Source organism: Pinus tabuliformis, chromosome Q, assembly GCF_031772625.1.
Source record: "Pinus tabuliformis cultivar Carrire ecotype Pingquan chromosome Q, CPIR1, whole genome shotgun sequence".
Classification (NCBI taxonomy): Eukaryota; Viridiplantae; Streptophyta; class Pinopsida; order Pinales; family Pinaceae; genus Pinus; species Pinus tabuliformis.
The window spans coordinates 1,230,818,069-1,230,843,678 of record NC_142296.1 but is presented as its reverse complement, the minus strand read 5'-3'; the positions used below and the strand labels follow the sequence as shown (position 1 = coordinate 1,230,843,678).

At 41.6% G+C, this 25,610-nt stretch overlaps 1 protein-coding gene across 1 annotated transcript in view; it reads right to left on the bottom strand.

Annotated features, from left to right (window-relative positions):
* Positions 1-25,610, bottom strand: part of LOC149224256 (mediator of RNA polymerase II transcription subunit) — a 428,548-nt gene that overhangs the window by 379,931 nt on the left and 23,007 nt on the right. The window contains 3 exon segments of the mRNA XM_089386058.1: positions 23,902-24,424; positions 24,426-24,871; positions 25,109-25,205. Of these exon segments, the coding sequence (XP_089242184.1) occupies positions 23,902-24,424; positions 24,426-24,871; positions 25,109-25,205 (1,066 nt within the window).

Here is a 25,610-nt window from a genome sequence, read left to right as displayed (position 1 = left end):
CACCTTTTTCAAATTTTTACCCTAACCCTAGAAGGTCAACTAGGGCCTAGTGTGAATTGCTTTAGATAGGTCACCTTGAGGAGCAAGTTGGTAGGCTATTGTGTTGTGGTTTCCTCTAGTAGCCCTCAAAATCTAAAACAATTCCCATGGCTAGTTTGAGAGAAATCTCAAGCCCTGTAGCCCTCAAAATCTAAAGCAATTCCCATGGCTAGTTTGAGAGAAATCTCAAGCCCTAGTTCTTTTAACCTTTCTCATCCTTTCTTGACCTAGAAATCTTATTAAAGATCATTCCTCTTGTAATCATTGCAAGCCCAAGGTCTTGCTTGGATTTTCCATAGGTCTCTCTTGTGGTGTTGAACCCCTATATGGTAGTCATCTTACAAAATCCCAAGAGAAATCTTGCCTCCTTAGGAAACCTTTGGTTTAGGAATATCCATTATAATTGAATAACCTTTCCTCCTAGGTCTAGGTCTCCTCATAAGCCTTTCTTGGAGATCCATTAGCTTCCCTTTGAAGCAATTAGGCCATTATTTGAGCCTCTCCTTTGATAGGGCTTCAGAAATCACATCACACCTTGCCATTGATCCTATCATTCAAAAGATTTCCACTATACCAAGACTCCTCCCATTGGTGAAAGTCTGAAAAGAGCAGGGGTCACTAACTGAGGTGACAGTGGGTCTTTGTTCCATTGTTGTCATTTGGTCTAGTAGTTGTCCCTTACGTACCCCTCCTAGGACCCCTACTAGATTGAGTGGTAACATTTTTGGCTCCATTACCAAGGACGAAGCAGATCTTTATTCCCTATGAATCATTGAAGAATTGACTCATTAACGATATTATAAGCATTCCTCTGGGGACTCCATTCATTATCCAATCCCCTAGTTTGCTTGAAGAAGGCAACATTCCTCTTATAACTAGGGTTGCTGCAAGAAGAGGGGAGAGAACTCCATCACCTATTAGAACTAACCTACTCCCTTAATTCGAAAAGGTTGGCAACACAACTTCCAACATCGACGTCAATGCCAATGCCAACCAAAATCAAAACCAACCCAAGATCCCAAGAAGCAAAAGGCTCATTGCTAGTGACTTTAGACCTTTGAAATTGAGTGACAACCCTGAACCTTTACCTAACAAATATCATGAAAGGTTACCCAAGCTCAAAGGGACTGTTGGTCAAAATTCCCATGACCATCTAGCTGATTTCTTCTGGGCACTTGTCCCAAAAGGGATTGAGGATGATGATGTGATAATGATGTTATATGCTTTATCCTTCGAGGGACATGTTAGGGATTGGTATCTTAGTCTCCCTCCTAGCAGCATCGATGATTATGAAAATTTTGAAAATGCCTTTATGAAGAGTTGGTTATCTGATGTCGAAGATGTCTTTAACCTTGAAAAATTTTACCACATGAAAAAGAAAGGCAATGAAGATATTAAGGAATTTATCCAAATGTTTGATAGGGTTGTTAGGGATATCCATGATCATCTAAAACCTCCTGATACGCTTATACTTGACAAATTCATCATGGTTGTTGAAGGACACCTAACATATCAACTGAAGGATAAAAAGCCCAAGACTCTTGTTGAGGCCAAAGAAATTGTCATAGAGATTGAGTAAAACTTGAGTGCTTCTAAAATTGAAATGTTTGAGCATCCTAGGGCTAAGGTGGAATGATATGAAAAAAAAATCATAAAAATAGTAATTAAATAAATAATGTTAAAATAATAATAATTAATTAATTAATTAATTATGAAGGGGCAAAGATCAAACAATGAGACCATTCACCATCGTGGCCAATCAATGCCTATATAGGCACACCACCACAAAGGCTTGTAACCAGTGATTCAATTTATTCAATAATACAATATATTTTACAAAAGTGTCTACATACATTTACACTCAATTATCTTGTGCACATTGGTTTCTCTACCACAGTGGTATCAGAGTCTTCGATCCTCTAGAGATTTGTCATCCATTGTTATTTCACCATTTGATTCTCTGCCTGTGCTCCACTGTGTTTCCTCTATCGACGAAACACTCTACCATTCCCATACATTCTTCTGCTTCTCCTACCGACCACCTTCTTGTCCGAGTCTCCATCATCCTCTATCCGCTTATCTTTGTCCCTACACTGGCATCTCGTGCTCCTCACCGTGTCCTGCTGCTCCACTCTGGGTACTCTGTTCTACCATTCCACTAAACTTTGTCCTGACTCATGTGTCGCCCAATGCCCCGACACTCGTCTGTCCATTCGACAGACCGTACACCTATTCCCTCACCATTCTATCTATCACTTCCCAGAGTCTGACAATTCCCCGACAACCTGATGATGAAGGCAAACAAGGTCCACCCCAAGTTCCCAACACTTGGCCCCAACCAACATTGTGCAACAAGAAGAGTCATTTTCCGAAGATGAAGAAAGTGAAGATGAGAAGGGTGGTGAGAAAATAAATATAGTTGGTGAAACCCAAGCCTTCAATATTATGTTAGGTGACACATACACTCATCCTCTAGTTAGTGAAGTAAAGGTTAATGATGAAAAGGATGAGCCTATCCTCAATGTTGATGACAGTGGGATTGGGAGATTTAAAGGGGTCCAATACATAAGGAAGAATGAAAAAATCCCCTCCACAAGCTCTGAAGAGTCAAAAAGGAAGGAGCCTCCTCCTAAGCAATCTCTTCCTAGACAACCTCCTCCAAAGGAACCCCTAAAGAAAGATACTCCCAAGAAAGATATCACCAAAAAGGATCCTCCTAAAGGGGAACCCAAGCCCAAAGCCAAAGATAAGGATATTAAACTTGATATTGATGCAGGGGTTGTTGTAGGAAAGATGACCATGCAGGTTCTTATGAAAGAAATAGTCAAACTTCCATCCCAAAAATGGTGTGTGAAACAAGCTTTAGGGATTGAGGATGTAGAGGACCTTCCTATCACATTGCAAAATATACACCTCTCTAACACCAATCCTGGCCATGAGCCATTTTTGCTTACCTTAGCCATTAATGACCTCCTCCTACACAATTGTATGTTAGATTCTAGGGCTTCCGCTAACATCATGCCATTAAAAGTTATGAAGCAACTCAATCTAAATATCACTCGTAAATACAAAAATGTGTGTGGATTTGACTCTAGATCTGTTAATGTTGAAGGCCTCATCAAGGATCTTAAAGTGTCACTAGCCTTGAATAAGGACATATCATTGCTCATGGATGTTGTAGTTATTGATATACCTAATGTGTGGGGAATGTTATTGTCTAGAAAATGGGGTGCTACTATGGGAGGTCAACTCCAAATGGATCTATCTTATGCCACTATCTTATAACATGATGGAACCCCATTCATCCTTTATAGGGAGCCTCTATAACCAACTCGTGGTGAAACCTAGTCCTATCTCGTATAGTAAAATACCCGAGACTAAGGATCCTTCCCCCATTCTTCCCTCTCAAGAAGTTTGCATCCTCAAAAGATCTAATCAAAAGCAAAGCAAGAAGTGCGTGCAAAAGCCTAGGAAGGAATTCAAGGTTGGGGATGTTGTTTTGGTAGATAAAAACCCTATCCCTGTCAAGATTCATAGCAAGGTTGGTGAGGAATATTATTACATTGTTAGACTTGACGACGAACTTTGCCCAGAACCGGTCAAAAAAAGTCGCATCACCCCTTTCCTTGATACTTGACACTGTATCATATGCATGTTAAAGTAGGATGCATTGCATATTGATTTTTGCATTAGAACCTAACATCATATTATGTTACCATGCTAGATTAGGTGCATTTAGATTAAAATTTCATTCTAGATTAGATTTTATTTCTTGTTGATTTTACAAACTAACAAAAGCATGGGCGATCAAAGGACGCCATAAAAACATGCTGCCCCGTTTGCTTGATCTTCGATGTGCAGGTGACAAGTCTACGGTCCCAAGAGATTGTTAGTGTTCTCATGACCTCCCCATCCGAGATCTCATGTCTCAGTTGGAGCCAAATGTTACCCACCACCAGTGGGTGACTCCTATAGAAGAATTTTTTCTCCTAGATTTGTCTTCAGCCTGCAGCACCTTGTAGCCACCAGATAGCTCAATGTGCAACCATTCTCCGCCACCTGAGCCAGCTATTGTGTGCCCTCGTCCATATGTTATGATCGTATGTTTGAAGGTGGGCCTTCCAACCCCAAAGGTATGGCTTTTCATTATGTAATTGGGTGTTTATGCTTGCTTTTCTTGGGCACATTTGGACATGAATTAGTGGGGGGATTCGGTGGAAAGAATGGGCTTAGATTGTACTCTTGTTCCCTTCTCCCAACTTGGTGGTTAATCTTGTGTGCTAGTCCCATGGGATCTCCTCTATTGACTACTAGCTTTAGGAGTGACACTACATGGGAAACCCTAATCTTGGTTGCATGGTCCCGCTTTGCAACACCATACATCTCACTCCCCTCCGCTCATTATAACCCCTTTTCACACTTTTCCCATCCAGGCCCACGTTTGTCCATTGGATCCACAAGCAGTTAGCCTCCCCTTCCCTTGTCCACACTTTGAGTCGGGTCGGGAACAATGCCCCGGAGGTTGATGTAGCTAAAACAAAGGTTAAAAGCATAATTTGGCCACTTACAAAAGGAAATATGCCACAAAATGCAAAAGATGGTCGGAACATAAAAATTTAGCGCGTGGGCAAAAGCCAAACATGAGCTCTACTCCTTATCACTATAGCCATCACACCTGTTCCTAGGGCCCCTATGACTGCTCCCTACATCATTAAGGAACCCATGATTGTCCCAACCCCTGGTGGGCGATAAACTTCCCAACCTTAAGGGGGTAATCACTGCTTTATCATTCACAACATGATCTCATCCCCCAAAACCCCGAGCAGTTAAAAGAAAGTAAAATCATTAAAAGGAAAAAGGCATATGAAGAAGGGTAGAGAAACAAAGGTCAGTGTAACTCATGTACCATGATTGCTCCCTCCTATATCCATACACCCAATATGTGGGCTTCCCTCATTGTAGCTACTCGTGTACCATGGCATGTGGCTTGAAGCCTTCCCTGTTACCCCACTCTATTCCACCATCATTTCACATGACACCTACCATTTGACGGATGTACCATGGACCTGTTACTCCCTTAGAGGTTGAAACCACCTAATAGGACCCTTTATTAACCTCTCTTGTTGAACTTGGTGACACATGTACACTCTAAAGCTCATTTGGACGGGCATGCCACTATGAAGTGTCCACTTTTTTCCCTGGTTAGCAAACGTATTTACTCAATTGAACTAATAGATTGTTGTACTGGAAGGTGAGGAGATGCATTGGATCTCATACAAGATTGCACATGGGTCTCCATTTGGACTTGGTCTCCCTATATGGGGTTTAGGCACTCCAAGGGGTCATAATGGCACTTTTAGGGTGAGCGTTGAGAGCCATGGGCCTCCACCATAGCAAAGCATTGATTGTCATGCCATGATTGCTCCCTCCTATATCCATACACCCAATATGTGGGCTTCCCTCATTGTAGCTACTCGTGTACCATGGCATGTGGCTTGAAGCCTTCCCTGTTACCCCACTCTATTCCACCATCATTTCACATGACACCTACCATTTGACGGATGTACCATGGACCTGTTACTCCCTTAGAGGTTGAAACCACCTAATAGGACCCTTTATTAACCTCTCTTGTTGAACTTGGTGACACATGTACACTCTAAAGCTCATTTGGACGGGCATGCCACTATGAAGTGTCCACTTTTTTCCCTGGTTAGCAAACGTATTTACTCAATTGAACTAATAGATTGTTGTACTGGAAGGTGAGGAGATGCATTGGATCTCATACAAGATTGCACATGGGTCTCCATTTGGACTTGGTCTCCCTATATGGGGTTTAGGCACTCCAAGGGGTCATAATGGCACTTTTAGGGTGAGCGTTGAGAGCCATGGGCCTCCACCATAGCAAAGCATTGATTGTCATGCCATGGGCTTCTTCAGCGCCACATATTGCTTGTTTGTGCCCCAACCATACAAGGATGATGATGCACTTGGACCACATTGCCCAGCTGGCCACACACTTGCATGACACTTAGTAGTTGATCCAGGGCCTAGATGGGGTTTTGTCTCATCCGGAGAGACATGGGAGGGTTTGTGTCATTCTAGCCCTTACTGATGGAGCAACAACTTGTTATTCAACCACTGGAGACCCATGAGACCAATGATTGTACCCCACAGCCACTTGGGGGCACCACAGGATGTTTTGCTTGGAAATCAAGGGGCCAACCCCTTGATCATCATTTTGGGGGCCCTCCTCTTCATCATGGCACTTAGAGGACTCATTTTGGCATTTCGATGACCCTCTTGTTTAATATTCTATCATTTTGGCTAGCATTGGATGGCTTATTCATCACTTATTGATCTATTTGGTGGGCTTGTCACCAATACAGTTGTTATTAACACATTAAAATAATATTTGGGGGCTTAATTAGGCTAATTAGACCAAATCGAACTTGTGAGAGGCTCATGTAAATTGAAGAGACCTCATTTGTAGTTCCTCATCATCATTTGGATTGGGATTTCTCTTGTAAAAAGAATTTGGACCTGCAATTGATGGACGAAATTGGTAGTTATTGACGCATTTTGATGTTTGGGATTTTCACTATCTTGCCTTGGACCTTCTTTTTGCATATTTGATAGATCGATATACTCGCATTATCTTGTAAGTATTATTTGATGCTATATCTTTACATTGTTACATCTCTAACATATGGAATATCTTGTCATGATCATGTGTGTGCCCTAATTATTGCAAATTTCATGAAAAACCTAAGATTAGTGAAGTATTGCATGCATTATTCATAGATAATGTGAATCAATGTTCCTAGAGGACCATGTGGCATAATGCATCCTCGAATCTCCATCAAACTTTGCTAAATGAAGTATAAACATCTATTGTAGCCGAGTTGTTGCCTGTTTAGGGTTAGCGAAAGCTGCATAGGTCTCCTTGATAGAGTGAATTTATTTTCGAAGGAAATCTTTACTCCATTTCTCCCAATTGATAAGGCATTGGGTCTCATTCTTAGGTGATCAACCTCAAACCTCTTTCTCTCACCTTTTTTAATTTATGCCCTAACCCTAAAAGGTCAACTAGGGCCTAGTGCGAATTGCATTAGAGAGGTCACCTTGAGGAGTGAGTTGGTAGGGTATTGTGTTGTGGTTTCCTTTAGTTGCCCTCAAAATCTGAAGCAATTCCAATGGCTAGTTTGAAAGAAATCTCAATCCCTAGCTCCAACAATGATTCTATCCTTAAACTTCTTTGGTTAGCGGCATTCCAAAGGTCATTTGCTCTTCAAAATACAAAGCAGGTTAATCGTTCTCTTAACCTTTCTCGTCCTTGCTTGACCTAGAAATTTTATTAAAGATCATTCCTCTTGTAATCACTGCAAGCCCTAGGTCTAGCTTGGATTTTCCATAGGTCTCTCTTGTGGTTTTGAACCCCAATATGGTAGTCATCTCACAAAATCCTAAGAGAGATCTTGATTCCTCATAAAAACTTTGGTCTAGGAGTATCCCTTGTAATTGAATAACCTTTCCTCCTAGGTCTAGGTCTCCTCATAAGCCTTTCTTGGAGAGCCATTAGCTTCCCTTTGAAGCAATTGAGCCATTATTTGAGCCTCTCCTTTGAATGGGCTTCGGAAATCACATCACACCTTGCCATTGATCCTATCATTCAAGTGATTTCCCTTATACCGGGACTCCTCCCATCGATGAAATTCTGTAAAGAGCAGGGGACACTGACTAAGGTGACAGTGGGTCTTTGTCCCATTGTTGTCATTTGGTCTAGTAGTTGTCCCTTAGGTACCCCTCCTAGGACCCCTGCTATATTGAGTGGTAACAGGTCCTAAGGAGAGTGTTCCACAAGAAATGTCCAATGCTCCAACACTACCTCCTAAGCCATGTGCTCCTCTAAGTCCACCACACCTCCATGAGCACTCATGAACCCAAGCATCCTCGAGATGAGCACAAACCTCCGTGTAAGTAATTAAGTGGGTCCATTATGCCCAAGAATCCTCCTCCAAATATGCTCTCCTCTTGAGCAAGCATCCATGCCCTCCTTGTGCACCTCATGAAGAATGTCATCATACCACATAGATCTCCAACCTCCTAAGGAAGTGCTCCACATAAGTATCAATTAAAGGTATTACAATCCATAAGTAAGTTATCTCCAATGTGGATGTCAACTAATGTACAACCAAGGATAAGCAACACACCATGCACTCTACATCACGTGAATTACCCCAACAAATGGTGTAAACACTTTCAAAGTAACCCCAAATGCTAACAGTAGCCATATGCATATTACCATATTTTTCATTTTTCTTTGTCTTTGAATGTTAGGAGAATTTCAATTGATTATACTTGGCTCCTCCCTTGATTACCCAATAGTACCCTATTGATTTAGTGTATTCCCTAAGTACACTATCAAGTTTTGCATTGACACATTCATAGTTATTGATGATGAAAGGGACGTTCTTTTTTTCACTTCTACAACTAGTTCTTCATATAGAGTGAAACCCTCTCTCTTACGGTTTACCTCTTCCTACTCAAAAGTTATATTTTCATTTGTAATTATTTTGTTTTGGCACTCCTCATCCTAGCCCTACTAAACTATTTTGCTCACTTGTGGGCACTAAAAAAATATCTTATATATCTTATATCATATACTCTCCTAATAATTATTATGGTTCATTTTACTCTCCTTAATTATGGCTACAGTAGATTTATTTAGTTGGAATGAACTATAAGAACAAATTAATTATAGTAGCACTCCATGTTACTAACATTGACACCTGGCTCGATGAAAATCAATAGCTACAGATATAATTGTATTTACTTCAGTCTTCCACTATGATTAGATAAACATTTGTCTCTGCTTAATTACAAAAGCTTGCCACAACAGGTGATGTGAAATTCCAATTAGGTCAAAAGGAGTTGTATCTTCTGTGCAAAAACCCTAATTTCCCTTACTTTTTAAGGTGCAAAAGATAGGCACTAACCTTTCCTATGGGGTTTCACGTGAAAGTTTGCCAGATCTTTTCCTTGTGGGGATGTCCACTATGCAAATAATGCGTGATGTGATAATAACAAATTGTAAGATGATTGGGTATACATGCATTGCATAATAAAAACCACAACCCTTGCTCCTCTTTTGTGCTTTTGTTTTTGTTCCCCCTCGTACTATATGAGAGCTTATATCATATTTAAAGACCCTACCCAAGAAGGCTGCATTTGGAATATAATGATCTCAGAGTCATTTTGTTATGGTGTGGATGCATTCATATCAAGGATGATAATCTATTTGTGACTTTTGTCACACATATAAAAGGCTTGCAACATGTTTTGGTTAAGCACTTGCAAGGATGAGGAGTATATCACTTGTGCACACTCTCCTAGATTGCTTCCCTTGTAGCAATTCATGTGATGCTAGTGAAAGTAATTCACGTGTACATTTTTCCAATTTATATTAACATTTAAAGCACTCTTTTAGAGGTTATGCCATCTGTGTCATCTATTATTGAGAACTCTAGGTGGAGGGTGTTTACTAGAATTTTTTACAAATCCTTCATCACGTTTTGTGGTATGTTTATTAGAGCATTGTGCACGCACATATTTCTAGATTGATGTATCCCTCTCAATGGCTATATATTGTATGGTGTGTCATGATCTTGGCCTTGTTGGAGGAATTCCCTAGCACATGTGGACACTTTTAGTAGTTGAATGGCATCTTGGTATGGTTGACTCCTTACTTTGGTGGAGCACTCATTTGTTTTCCACTCCTTGGCACATTTTTTTGGCATGGCCACACTATATTGCATATTTACTAGGTCATCTCCTTGTTTCATGAATCTAGAAATTATTTTGAGAACTGTGGACATGAACATGATTCGATGTCCCTTGCACCTTGGATGATCAATTAGTTGGACCTTTGAGAAGACATCCTAGCATACTTCACTATCTTGGCCATGTATTTTGCCTTTTGAGACCTTCGACTCCCTAAAAGAGAGAGAGAGAGAGAGAGAGAGAGAGATTCATACATGGAAGCCAATTCATCCTGTTCAGCGAACTTTATTAATGAAGTTTGAAGTTCATCGAACTTCTTCCCATGCCAAATTTGTTCCATTAAGTTCGGCAAAAAAATCGTCTACATTCTAGCGCTAAATTTTAAAATTGTTGTATTACTTTCAGCCTCTAGTTTCTAATTCTTAGGAAATATAAGTGTGAAAGCATTTCCAGTAGCATTAGAGGAGGGTTCAACCTAGGATATCGAATTTTATTAACAATAAATATGGGAGTGGATGATAATATTGAATTTAATTTTATATATATATTTAAATTTTCAAGTTGTTAGTATGTCGAACTTTATCGCCAAAATTTTAACCGTCAAACTTTATTTGAATTTCAAAGTGACGGGACTCAAACACAAACATGAATGCAGTGACTATGCATGGAGGTTCTATTGCACATATCTTTATATTAGAGGTGTGTCCCATGTGGAGATGCTACAAATGGCCCTTTTGATTATTTTACATGGTCATACACCCTAGACTAAGGAGACATCTAGCTTGAGGAAGAGACATGTCGCATGACCGCCCTTTATTTCTCATTTTACTATGCATTTTTTGACTTGTTCTTAAATAGTTAGGAGATATTATTTCTTTATGTTTTCCTAGGAGAGATCTTGTATCTATAACTTAGAGATTATTATTTTATTTTTGAGGGTTTTGAGCTCTAAATGTATATAAAAGAGGCTCCCTCCCATTGTAATGCTTGTTGAAAGTGTGAGCAAAATCTTGATACCCAATGTTAAAGATCTTATTGAAGGCTTTGGATTGTTAAGGGTTTCTTTGTTGTTGATGTGAGGCACATGTTTGGAATTTATCGTTGCTAAAAGTTGATGCTGAAAATTACTAGCAAATAATTTGTTTCAAGGGTTGTTTGTGAAGGGTTACTCTAATCCAATAGAAAGAATTAAGAGTGGACTTTCCTCTCTTAATCCATTCACTGTTTTATTTCTGAATGTGTTAATATTGCATTTATCATCTGAAGGTTCAGCCAACCCTTTCTCTATCATAGTACTCTTCTCAAGGGGAATCCTAACTTTTCATGGTAAAACACACCCTAGTAAGCAAGTTTAAGAGGTTCACCTTTGGAAGGGCCTTCCAAGGAAATTTTTGCATTGATTAACCAACGTTCCACCAAATTTTCGAGACAGGGGAGCATGGTGCTAAATTTCCACGAAAATTCTGCAACTACTTGAATGAACAATCTGAAACTAATGGCAACTACAAACCAAAACCAAAAACTCTATTCACCAAGACAGAGAATTTCTCAACACACGTAAGCCGCGGAATAATCACAGAGATAAAAACATAGTCACACAAATTGACACAATTATTTTTTCTCAGGAAAACCTGTCTCTTGATGTGGTCTTTTATTGATCTTGAGCAATTGAATCAAATATAAAGCAATTTGTCTATCTAAGAACATACTTTTTCTCCTATTGATCTAGCTTGGACTTGCCCTGACAACCCTTGATCGCATCTCCTAAATCCTAGCACACTTGTGATCTCCTATTACTCAAGACACAAGTGATCCAGGTGGATATTGGTGGCCACCTGCCAAGTCCACCTGGACCCCCACCATTGTTTCTCTTAGCATTTTCAGTTTCCTTAATTGTAGCACAACTTACTATTTTTAGCGGTTTTTCAAGTCCTGAACTTCTGGAGCCGTTTTGAGGCCCTAAACGACGTTTTTTGGGAAATCTGGGGGCAACATGGGTCCATGGACCGATGTTGCCTTTCCCAAAGTGGTAGTGCTCAAATAGATCTTTCTAACGAGCTATTGTACGCGTCAAACGGAGATCGTATGCCAAAGTTACGACCCCGGGAAGTTGATGTACCAATTTACCCAAATGGGGCCCACAGTTTGGCGTTTCATCTCCTAGGGTTAGGTTTTGGAATGTAAGGGTTTTCCATTGTTTCTCAACAATAAATAGGCCTTCGAACCTCATTGTAACACAGTTCAGAGGCATGTAGCCACCACATCTCTTCTTAGAGATAAGCTACCATCGCCCTAGCTGGTTTATTTCCATTTCTGGTTGTAAGCATATTTCAGTATTTTCCATTAATGAAATGAAGTATTCTTTCCGTTGCATCTTTGTGTATATGGTTATCTCTGTAATTTGTTGCGTTCCTGTTTAAACCCGGATCAATGGTATCAGAGCGGTCTGCTTTTTCTCTGTTTTTCTTTGCATGTCCCCAACAAGGTCGGGATATAAGGAGTTAGGGCTTGAACTGGTTGAACCTTTGCAAGACCAGCCTCGCAAATCCCGACGGCCTCCCATGGCGGATGAGAAGAAAGATGAGGGGGCAGGAGATCCCATCAAAATCTTGCTCGAAGAAGCCCTCGAGCGACAACGGAACACGATGATGGACAGCTTTGCCCAGATCCTTCAGCGGCTACACAGAAGCGACGCATCGACTTCCAGCAGCTACTCTGGAAACGCCACGCCCTTTAAGGTACAAGTTAATTTTGAAATCCCCATATTCGAGGGTCAGATAGACGCAGATGCCGTAGATAAATGGTTAAATCTGCTAGAGGGTTATTTTTCTGTTCATGAATTTTCGAGTCGGGAAAAGATTGTTTTCGCTCTTCTCAAAGCAGCCCCCCACGTCAAGGACTGGTGGGAAACCTACTGCGAGCAGAAGAATGAAAGTACTGGCTCACTATTTTCAGCCGCACCCACCTGGAATTCATTCCGGGATGCCATTAAGGAGCAGTACTACCCTGTCGGAAGCTATGAGGATGAATACATAAAGTGGACCACGCTGCGGCAGGGAAGGGACCAAGACGTGCCGGAGTTCACCAATCTTTTCCATACCCTTCGCACAAAGTTGGGTATCAAGGATTCGGAGCAACATTTGATACTCAAATACCGTGGCTGCCTGCACAAGTACATCCAGGAAGAAATACAATTCCTGAACATCTCCTCGCTCGGCGCAGCATACCGATATGCCGTCAAGGTCGAGCAGAAGTTTAAACAAAAGAAGCGAGACTTTGGATCTGCGAATCCAAAGCAGGGGAAAGGTGCCCCTAAACCACAGAACAAAGGACAAAGCCAAGGCGGGACAGCCCAAGACAACTCGCTGAAGCTGCAAGCAAAGAACAGCGCCGCGAAGCTAAAAAGGACACTGGAAATGGTGTGAGTTCCATAAGAGCTCCACTCACAACACAAGTGAGTGTCGGGCCAAGCAGTCACTGGTGGCTGAGCTAAAGGTTTCAGAATCAGATGCATGTTCCGACTCTGAGTCAGAACCCGATAAGGGGAATGAAAAAGGGAAGCAGATCATTGATGTGGATCCCAATGCCACTATTGCTACCGCCAAGATCCAGAAAAATGAACCCGAAGATCCAGAGGAGGAGGAGCGTCTCTTCCACTCCCAGATGTGGGTAAAGGGCTCCCCGATACAGTTCATTGTTGATAGCGGGAGTCAAAAGAACCTCATTTCGGCAAAGGTCGTGAAGCGGTTGGGCTTACCGACCACAGCACATCCACAACCATACACCATTGGGTGGCTTCACCAAGGACGAGATCTTCGCGTGAGCCAGCAGTGTCGCCTTCCATACAACATCAAGCCCTTCACAGATGAGGTATTGTGTGACATTGCTCCCCTTGAAGTTTGTGATGTATTATTAGGACAGCCATACTTGTGGAAGCGACATGCTGTGTATGAATCAAGGCCCCGTGCTGTTATTATTACATTGGGAAATAAGTTGTATAGGATACCAGAGGTAGCACCACCTACTGCCATCTCTTTGATTACTGCAAAACAATGCAGTAAGATCATTTCCAAAACCAGGAAATTTGTTTTCCTGATGATACGCCCTCAAGGAAAGAAGAAGACCGTGGTCGCGGCCTACAGACGGGGTCCCTCTGCACGACAACTACAGATGGACAAGGTTGTGGAGGAGTACGAGGACATCTTCACCTCCCCTGCAGGGGTTCCTCTGCACTGTCAGGTCAAGCACTCCATCGATCTGACCCCAGGTGCGCCGCTACCCAATGGACCAATTTATCGGCGCTCCGTTCTGGAGAACAATGAAATCAAGAGGCAGATTCAGGAGCTCCTGCAGAAAGGTCACATTCGTCCGAGTTCATCACCTTGTGGGAGCCCGATCGTGTTGGTACAGAAGAAGGATGGGACGTGGAGACTCTGTATTGACTATCGGGCGCTGAACAAGATCATTGTCCGTAATAGGTACCCGATCCCGTGGATTGATGACCTCCTAGACCAACTAAAGGGGGCGAAATATTTCAGCAAGATCGATCTGAAGTCAGGATATCACCAGGTACCAATCGAACCCTCTGATGTGTGGAAGACTGCCTTCAAATCCAAGGAGGGCCTTTTCGAATGGTTGGTTATGCCTTTCGGATTGACGAATGCTCCCGCAACCTTCATGAGGCTAATGGATGACATCTTGCGGCCATTCACCAACTCCTTTGTAGTAGTATACTTGGATGACATTCTGATATTCAGCCAGAGTTGGGAAGAGCACCTCCACCACATCCGACAGGTTCTCCAAACACTGCGGCAACACAAGCTATGTGCCAATTTGGAGAAATGCACTTTTGGCATGACCCAGGTTCAGTATCTGGGATACATCATTGATGAACAGGGGGTGCATGTCGATCCAGCCAAGATCCAAGTCATTCGGGATTGGTCATCTCCAACCACTCTAACAGAGCTCCGCAGCTTTCTAGGTCTTGCCAACTTCTACCGCAGGTTCGTGTTGGGGTTTTCTCATATTACTTGGCCCTTGAGTCAAGTCACCAAGGGAGGGGCGAAAGCAAAATTCTTTTGGTCTGAATCTCAACAGAAGGCATTCATGGAGTTGAAGGATCGCCTCTGCACGGCACCAGTGCTCGCGTTGCCAGATTTACAACAACCATTTGAGGTCGAGACAGATGCCTCTGACTATGCTATTAGGGCAGTCCTTACTCAACATGGACATCCAGTGGCATATCACAGTGAAACACTTTCAGACACAGTCCGGAAGTACCCCACTTATGATAAAGAGATGTATTCCATTGTACAGGCCTGCCGACAATGGAAGCATTACATTTTGGGGAAGGAAACGATCATCCACACAGACCACCGACCCCTGCAGTTCATATAGACCCAAGGGAAATTGCAGAATGATCGCCATCAGAAGTGGTCTACATACCTGCAACAGTTCCACTTGAATATCAAGTATAAGAAGGGCAGCACCAATAATGTTGCAGATTGCCTCAGTCGACCACCGATCATGGCGTTAACCACCGTGCTCAACTCTTGTGGGCACGAGACTTCTGATTGGCCACTTCTCTACAAAAGCGACCCAGAATTCGGCCACACATACCAGAACTCTTGGAGGGTCGGCATGTTTCAGGTTTTCACCTCCAGGATGCCCTGTTACGCCACCTGGGTCACCTTTGTGTTCCTTCAAGCGAGCGTGCCAAGATGATTTGGGAAGCACACTACAGTCGAGCTGTTGGGCATTTCGGGGTCAAGAAAACAGTGGCAGTACTGCAAAATTATTTCTATTGGCCGAATCTTCGACAGGATGTGGGGAAGTACATCAGATCATGTACTGCCTGTGCCATTGCCAAACCGACCATTAAGAAGCACGGCCTCTATACCCCGTTGCCTACCCCTAGTCGACCTTGGGAATCCATCTCCATGGATTACATGTCAGGCCTTCCTTCCACTAAGCATGGAAATGACTGTGTTTTTGTGGTCTTCGACAGGTTCTCGAAGATGGCCATTATGGCGGCCTGCAAGAAGAACATCACAGCAGAAGCCACTGCTAAACTCTTCTTTGAACGAGTGTGGGTGCACTTTGGGATCCCACAGTCTATCATCTCAGATCGGGACAGTCGGTTTCTCAGCACATTTTGGTCCAGTCTCTGGTCAATGCGGACACCAAACTCACGAAGTCCACAGCCTTCCATCCTCAAACTGATGGCCAGACAGAGGTTGTCAATAGGATGATTGTGCACATTCTGCGCATGTATAACTCAAAGCATCCACGCACATGAGATGAGAGCCTCCCCTATGTTCAGCACAGCTACAACCGAGCTCTTCACAGCTCCACTGGCCATAGCCCTTTTCAGGTGGGTTTGGGATTCCAGCCACTGTGCCCCATTGATGTGGCCATGCCACTTGCAGCTACTCACATAAATTCAGCTCATGTCCAGTCTGAGACAGATAAGGCCACCAGCTTCATTGAGCGCATCCAACATATTCGCCAGCAGGTCCATGACATTCTTGAGAAATCAAATGCCAAGTACAAGCAGCGACATGATCAACATCGAGTGCCACACAAGTTTCAGGTGGGCGACAAAGTCTGGTTGCATTTGCAAAAGGAACGCCTTACTGGAGCCTATCGGAAATTGAGACCACTCCGATATGGTCCTTACACCATTACTAAGGCTATGGGAGACAATGCATTTGAGCTCAACATTCCCCCATTCCTTGGCCTGCACCCAGTGTTCAATGTGGATCGCCTTCGGCCATACTTTCCACCATTGCTAGACACATCCGACATTGCAGAACAGCTCAAACCCACAGAATTAAATCCAGATTGCATGGAACAAGCTGCAACTGATCGGATCATGGACACACAGATCAAGAACACTCGCCAACAGAATATCCAACTGTATCGAGTTGTCAAAGCAGGCCAACTCCTTCAGCAGGGCAAGTGGCTCACCAGGGAACAAATTCAGCAAAAGTTTCCTCATCTCATGGAGGAACTCAACGCAATGGGGACCATTGCTTCCTAAGGGGGGAGGAATGATCCAGGTGGATATTGGTGGCCACCTGCCAAGTCCACCTGGACCCCCACCATTGTTTCTCTCAGCGTTTTCAGTTTCCTTAATTGTAGCACAACTTACTATTTTTAGCAGTTTTTCGGGTCCTGAACTTCTGGAGCCGTTTTGAGGCCCTAAACGACGTTTTTTGGGAAATCTGGGGGCAACATAGGTCCATGGACCGATGTTGCCCTTCCCAAAGTGGTAGTGCTCAGATAGATCTTTCTAACAAGCTATTGTACGCGTCAAATGGAGATCGTATGCCAAAGTTACGACCCCGGGAAGTTGATGTACCAATTTACCCAAACGGGGCCCACAGTTTGGCGTTTCATCTCCTAGGGTTAGGTTTTGGAATGTAAGGGTTTTCCATTGTTTCTCAACAATAAATAGGCCTTTGAGCCTCATTGTAACACAGTTCAGAGGCATGTAGCCACCACATCTCTTCTCAGAGATAAGCTACCATCGCCCTAGCTGGTTTATTTCCATTTCTGGTTGTAAGCATATTTCAGTATTTTCCATTAATGAAATGAAGAATTATTTCCGCTGCATCTTTGTGTATATGGTTATCTCTGTAATTTGTTGCGTCCCTGTTTAAACCCGGATCAACAAGCTCTTTGCGCTCTCCAAAAACAAGGTTCTCTCACAACCTGTGAGCTCTGTCTTATCACAAACCTTTGTGCACAAAAAAAAATGAATAATCCTTGTGCCTTCGTCCTTCTTTTATAGATTCAATCCATGCTAAATTAGGCAAGTTACAAATTTAGAACTTGAGTTGTGATTGACAAGTTAACTGAGTCGAACTGGTTCTCTCTCCAATCATCACTAGAGTCATAACTTGCTCTTCCTTCAATCAAGACTGAAGACCCAACTCGTTCTAAATGAACTCAATCTGCCAACCAATCTTGTAGTCAAACTGATGAAGACTTCCACTAAACTGAAGCTCCAACTCTACGAATGTTAACTTGATAATTATTCCAATAAACTGGAAATAACCTTTGTTACACGGGAACTGCTCCCAAGAGTTGGGAAACCCATTCCAAAGGTTCCCGCGCTCCTGGAAGCTTTGGAATTGTATGGGAATGTTCCTTTTTCAGCGAGAGCTGCAATGGGAGCTTGGAAAAGTTCCGGGAGCTTTGAAGACTATTTTTTTGCAGTTCCAGAGTTCCTTGGGGTTGAGGAATACAAATTATGTACAGAAATATGGCGAACTACCCACAAGACATGAACCTAAGTTGAAACCTTCAGAGGAAGAAAGGGAAAAGACATCCTTAACACCGATATCCTTAATTGAGAATCTGGAGAAATCTCTTGACTCGATGTAAGGGCGATATCTGTGATGTCATGTTGATGAGTATTTCTTTTGTTGTTTATGTATATATATCGCAGAAGATTGTGTGTGCATATTGTATGCGACAGTCAATGCTTAAACATTAGAGTTGCTTTACTTTTTCTCTTAAGAATAACTAGAGAAACATATGTAAAATTGTTCCTCTATATTTTTAAGCTAGATTGTTTCAAAGACTCGTCATGTGTCATAATGAACTTGACATTTTAATCTTTTATATATATAAAAGGGAGAGACTCACGGAGAGAGACACCCAAAGAATATATTTATATATAAGAGAGATTATATATTTATTATTTATATATTTAAATTGATTTTAATATTTGAATATTTTGATTCAATATTAATTTTGATTATTATATAAATATATAATTAAAAAAATAATTTTTATTTTTATATTTTATATTTTTTTATTATATAATATTACCGCTCCCAATTAGTCGTTTCCTGTAAATTTTGGGGAAACCTCCAGCCGTTCCCGACACCCATACCCAAGTTCCCAAAGTTCCCAGGTTCCAAAAACTCATGCAACATAGGAAATAACTCATCCTAATTGAAGTCTATCTCTTGAGGACAACTCAAGGTCTTCACTGGTTGAGGCACAAGCCAGAAGAATTTGCTCGCTACATTTTCAACACTCCCTCTTAGCGAAGAAGGTACTTCTGGAAGAACCTTGTCCACCTGGATCTGTCTTCAAAACTACCACATTCTCTGTTGTTGCAGTTGCTCCCTCTGAACTAGAAGACTTCCCTGCTTTCTTCTGCAGAATTTGAGAAGATTGTTCATTCCAACCATGCTCCTAGGATCTTGATCCTGAGCATCCATCAATGTTAGCTCATACCAACTAGTCCTGACAAATCTAAAAGAAGCCTCCTGCCCATCTTCCAAATTAGAAGTTTAAGTCCTCGATCTCAACTCAATCTTCAGAGCCTCCTGCTCATTCTCTGTCACAAACATCGATCTTGTGCTAAGTCCTTCTACCACACGGTTGTGGATCTGTCTCAGTTGAGACACCCACGAATTCTACTGCCAATCCCTTGATTAGTACAGTCTCCCTCTCTCCCTTTGAGGGTTGACCTCCGCTAATCCTGTTGGTTGCTGGTATTGTCCTTCGTACCTGTCATTGGCTACTACCAATTCTGCCAACAACAGTTGGCCCATGCCTGTCGTGACAGATCCCCTGCCCAATGACTCTTGTGGGCCACTACATCATGCAGTTTCTCCGATCATGCCTAGCATGGCATCCTGCTTACAGCACGATCCCCTGCAACCATCCTTGGTTGTCGTTTTGACAACAATCCTACCGCCTCTTCTCTATCAACTCGTCACACACCTTACATTGTCTACACAGCCCGCCTCACAACCAATCTCCTTAAGCACCTGTGTGCTTAGCCCCAATAGCCGACGACTCCGCAGACATGGCTTAATGCTATTGTGTACTTTGTTGGTGGCATGATGCTAGCCCTAGTGGCTTTCATCGATTGTAGACCCGTGGCCCTATTACCCAACATCCCTAGCCCGACAACACCACTACTAACTCATGCTGACTAAATTCCCTTGCGTTGGTTGTGGTTGCTCTAGTTGTCGGCTGATATCTATGGCAGCCCAGCCTTGTCTACCTATCGGTGGCTGTGTTGGCCCAATTCTTTGTAGCCAATGGCTCGATGATTCTGGCAGATGGGTCGACCTGTCTCTGTCGCAACCCTGCTATAGTCGTTGTTGCTTCCTACATTGCCAACTCCCTTCTTTGATGCACATGCAGTCTCTTCAGTCCAGTCAGCTCTCCTCTGTCTGTCGGTGGTTTTTTTAGGTAACTTTAGCAACAGCTCTAATCTCAGTTGCCTGTCACAATTACTCAACCCTGTCGATCGCTCGTTTGTCTTTCCTTGTCCAATAGCCATCCACACTTCGGCTGATGTGCACACTGGCTTCAGATCTATCCACTATTGGCTACTTCGGCAGTTCTGCAACATCGTCTTGCCTTTGCTCCTGTTTGTATTCGATGTGTTGACCCGACACTTGCTGCAATCCCGGCATTCCCCTCTCGTGTTAGCTCCAACCTGTTGTGTTTGCTCTGCGAATCGCCAATTGTCTGTGTCAAGTGTGTTGTTGCCTCTGTGTCGGAAGGTCGGCTAGCTGTCGACGGCTAGGCTATCAACCACCACGACCCACTTCTTTATTTTAATTTCTTTTCTTTTTTTGTTCTTGAAAAAAACTAGGCCCCCTGAGCTGTTTTTTTATTCAATCAATTTATTTTACTCGAAACATATTTGCCCATTAAAAAAAACTTCTCTTCAAAAATCTAGCGCAAGCCTTCTGCTGGATCTAAGTTGTCTACTAACTGGTCAATCTGGTGCCAATTTTTATATTGATCTTTGCTTTGATACCATGTTAAATTTCCATGAAAATTTTGCAACTGCTTGAATGAACAATCTGAAACCAATGGCAACTACAAATTGGAACCAAAAATTCTTTTCACCAAGACTCGGAATTTCTCAACACACATAAGCAGCGAAATAATCACAGAGATAAAACATAGTCACACAAATTAACACAATTATTTTTTTATCGGTAAACCCAAGAGGGAAAAACCTGTCTCCTTGATGTGGTCTTTTATTGATCTTGAGCAATTGAATCAAATACAAAGCAATTTGTCCCTCTGAGATCATACTTGTTCCCCTGTTGATCTAGCTTGGACTTGCCCTGCCAACCTTTGATCCCAGCTCCTAAATTCTAGCACAATTGTGATCTCCTATTACTTAGGATACAAGCTCTCTTCTCTCTCCACAAAGAAGGCTCTCTCACAACCTGTGAGCTTTGTCTTGTCACAAACCTTTGTGCACAAAACAAAATAACTAATCCTTGTGCCTTTGTCCTTCTTCTATAGATTCAATCCATGCTAAATTAGGCAAGCTACAAATTTAGAATTCGAGTTGTGATTGACAAGTTAACTCAGTTGAACTGGTTCTCTCTCCAATCATCACTGGAGTCATAACCTGCTCTTCCTTCAATCAAGACTGAAGACCCAACTTGTTCTAACTGAACTCAATTTGCCAACCAATCCTGTAGTCAAACTAATGAAGACTTCCACTAAACTGAAGCTCCAACTCTATGCATGTTAACTTAATGATTATTCTAGTAAACTGGAAAGAACTCATCCTAACTAAAGTCTATCTCCCAAGGACAACTCGAGGTCCTCATTGGCCACGGCACAAGCAAGAAGACCTTTGCTAGTACATTTTCAACAAAAGGGCGTGGCGAACCGCACATGGGGTATGTGTGGAAGCACCGCCAATTTTTGAGGAAATTCAAGGGGGATGGGGGGAGATAAGGTATCAGCATAGGGGTCTTGTCTCTAAAAATATAAAATAATGATGATGATGATGATAAAATCTCAACGATAACAATTCATCCCATTCAAATTCATCGTTGTGCCATGTAAATAACTAAACAGTAAAATGGTACTAAATTCAAATTTGTAAATGATATAAACATGATTCAGATTAAGATTTTGTAATGAAATACATTGATTCATAAATCATAAATAAACCAAAAATAGAAAATATTAATTCCTTGATTTAAATTCATCATTAGAGAATCTAATTAGTAGTAAGAAACATAGTAGATACCGAAGTTTGAAATAGTAAAATGAAATTAGTCAAAGTCAAAAATAGTAAAGAGTGACAATGCAAATTCATCCCATGCAAATTCATCGTTGTGCAATGTAAATAACTAAACAATAAAATGGTACTAAATTCAAATTTGTGAATGATAAAAACATGATTCAGATTAAGATTTTGTAAGGAAATACATTGATTCATAAATCATAAATAAACCAAAAATAGAAAATATTAATTCCTTGATTTAAATTCATCATTCTAGAATCTAATTAGTAGTAAGAAACATAGTAGATACCGAAGTTTGAAATAGTAAAAGTCAAAAACAGTAAAGAGTGACAAGTCAAAGACTTGGTCTGAGGTCAAAGTCTGTAAAGTCAAGACTCAAAAGTTAAAACTGAAAATTAACAATGAACAATGAACATTAAAATGAGCATCAAGGAGTGAAAGTGAATAAAAGGTTAATAAAAGTGCCTGTGAGGTAGGCTTTTTTTTATATATTGTTTTTCTTTTTCTTTCTTTTTCTAATTTTTAAGCTTTTATAAGAAAAGATTTGGGGATGGCATGCCCAAAAGTCCCCCTTTTATAGGGGAGACACCCAAAAGCACCCCTTTTCTGGGGGTCACCCAGAAACCTTTTCTTGAGGGGACACCCAAAAGCACTGCTTTTCTTGGGGGGGCGCCCAGAAGTCCCCCTTTCGTGGGGGATGCCTAGAAGCACCTATTTTCTCGGTGGGGCACCCAGAAGCACCCCTTTTCTTGGGGGGGGGGGGCCCAAAAGTCACCCTTTCATGGGGGGATGCCTAAAATCACCCCTTTTCTTGGGGGGGGGGGCCCAAAAGTCGCCCTTTCATTGGGGGATGCCTAAAAGAACCCCTTTTCTCAGGGGGGCACCCAGAAGCCCCCCTTCTAGGGAAACATTTCCCCATGTTTCCCTAAAAGAGGGTTGTTGGGAAATGTTTCCCCAAGTGTACCCCCCCTGTCTCGGCAGCATGGGACATGTAGGGGGAGCGCCCCCCGCCCAAGGGATGCATACCGGTGGAACACTGTAATTAACAGCAAATTAGGACCACCTGTAGCATGCTTTTGCAGCTCTGCTTTACGCTAATCACTCATTAAAAACAACCCTTTAAGTTTGACCTCTTGACTCCATATGCTCTTGATTGGTTTAGGCACTAACCTTTCTTTCAACCACCTCTTCAAAAATTAAAAACAAAAAAATTCATCACTTATTTTCTGGTTTCTGAAATCTGAAATATAGTTCAAGAACTATCATAAATCAGATTTGCATCAAGTCTAAAACGATTCTAATTTATCATCATATATTGGAATTAGTTGCCTTTAGGGATTCCTGCTTTGTGCAGGAGGAGAGCCACCCTAAGGAGAGTGAAGGAGCTACTGAGGTGACAGTGGGTAGCCCTTCTCCATTACCCTTAGGATCTCACTTGTGTCTAGGGCATTGTCACTTTAAGTAAGGGTTTGGAAGGTAACAGAATCAGAGAGTACATGAGGCTATAGATTGACAACAAAACCTTCACTTGCAATCTCTAGATTTCAGATTTGTAAGCTCTTTCAAGGAAATGCCTTCAGGCAAGAATGTTGCACGCTCAGTATTCAATATTACCATCCACCCAATTTTCATCTATGGTTACCAAATATGTTGACCCATAATATTGTTATTAAAATATGTGAAATGCCCTTCATCTATAATTATAAATTGTCACATATTACATATTTTTTCTTGCCATAATATTCAATGCTTCATGCCAAAGGGATTAGTCACTTTATTTCTCATATGCTAAATGTAGAGTAATAGCACAATGTTAAAAATGAATAAAGTTTTTAAACATAAGTTCACGTGCATACCTACATCTGAAACAAAAAATATATAAAGCTTTAAGACATTCTCTGCAAGCAGTCAAATAGGCTGTGCTCAAATATATCAATTGATAACACGATCAAATCAAGCAGGTGGGCAAGGCATGTAAGCCAATTTATTGGAAGAGAAACATTTACAATCCATTCCAAAACAACAAAATGTGCCAATCATACCTCTCCATGCAATGGCTCTCCAAGAACACTGGGATATGTTAAAGGGGCAGATCGAAATGTTGATGGCTCTCCTGGGATGCTTGGATATACTTGAGGTGAAACTCGAAGTGTTGCAAAAGTAGGACAATGCAGGTGCTGATCTAACATTTGCATATGGATAGCGATTTTATCCCGCCTTCTATGAATTTCCAGGATCAAAGCAAACAAGGCCTCATCATCAGGTACATTATCTACAAATTGTATGCCACTGTGAAGCAGCTCATAGAATGGTATGCGACATCTCTCCTCATCTACCAAAGCCCAAACAACAGCCAAGCAACTGTGCAGCCAATCAAAAGAATCACTGTCAGATTTTCTGTCATGTTCATCAACTTTATTTTGCTGTCTTGGGTTCCAGCTAAGCAGCCAATCCAGCATGTATGAAAAGATGTCAGCATGAGTTACAGGTTTAAGGTCGTGTTCGAGTCCAGCTAGCACAACCTTGCAAACAAGCTGACGAAGACAACTCATTACAGTACCTGGAGAATCCAGTACCCCTTGAGGGGATCTGCTGTCCACTGTAGGATGGATCAAAACCCTTAACCGGAGATTGATTTATACTTGTTGCTGGATCAGTTACCCCATGAGGAGGTGAGCCGATAATGTGCAGTGAGGTCATTGGGGAAGCCGGATTGGAAGCTTGTGCAATTGATGAATTAGAAATAGACATGACTGGCATCGTGTTTCCTGTTGCTGCTGAGCCAACTGATGGCACCCCAATATGTGCTTGGCTGCTCTGGGCAGGCGAATTTTCTGCCACGGATACAGAAGAAAGGAGAGATGATAGAAATGAATCCCAATTTATGAAATTTATGCCAGCCAACATTTGCAAAGCAAACAAAAGAAACTCTGCCTGAAGTGTGTGACTACTGCATTGCACAATCAAAGCAAGTAGTACAGACTCTGTTGCCAACCGTAGCTGGTCCTGATCCTGAAATGCATGTCAATAAATAACAATGTTAAACGACATTGATGAATATAAAACTCTGTAAAATCCATACATATTTGTATCCTCTACATAAGAAATACTATAAGTGCCATGTTAGAAAGGGGAAGCAGTTAGATAGTGAGACAAAATACACTGTATGGGAAACCTTTCAAATACAGGAAGAATAATTGACTTTCATAAAAGACAACTCTGTCAATCAATTCAAATTTAGTGTGTTACCGAACATTGACCCTGAAGTTGTTGGAAGTCTAGAATAAACTGCTCATTTCTTGGTCGTGGATCTCTGTTAGCAGTGATCCGCTTGCGGAGTTGAAAACTGAATTACACAGGAAAAAACTTCAGTTGTTTGGTTGATAACTTTTCAAAGTAAAACAGCAGAGTGATAATAAATTCATGTGTGTGTTACTCCAAAGTCCAAAATAACAATGCTACTGAAGTGAATTATATCTTAAATTTCAAGAAGTCTCTTCATACAAATCCAGATAATTTTGATTTGTCAGAAGCAATTTGAATAGCAGGAAGTCAAGAACATTTAGAGGTCTAAAAGAACACTGCAAGTTGGGATCTTGCTACATATGCTGAATCAATTTTGTGTCTGGAAATGTAGCATGAGATTGGATTGACACAAAAGGGCTTAAAATGCTTGTCATTTCAAGCTCAATGCTAAATCCAATTCCTTGACAATTTTTTATATCTGATAAAGCATTCATATATGCTAGTT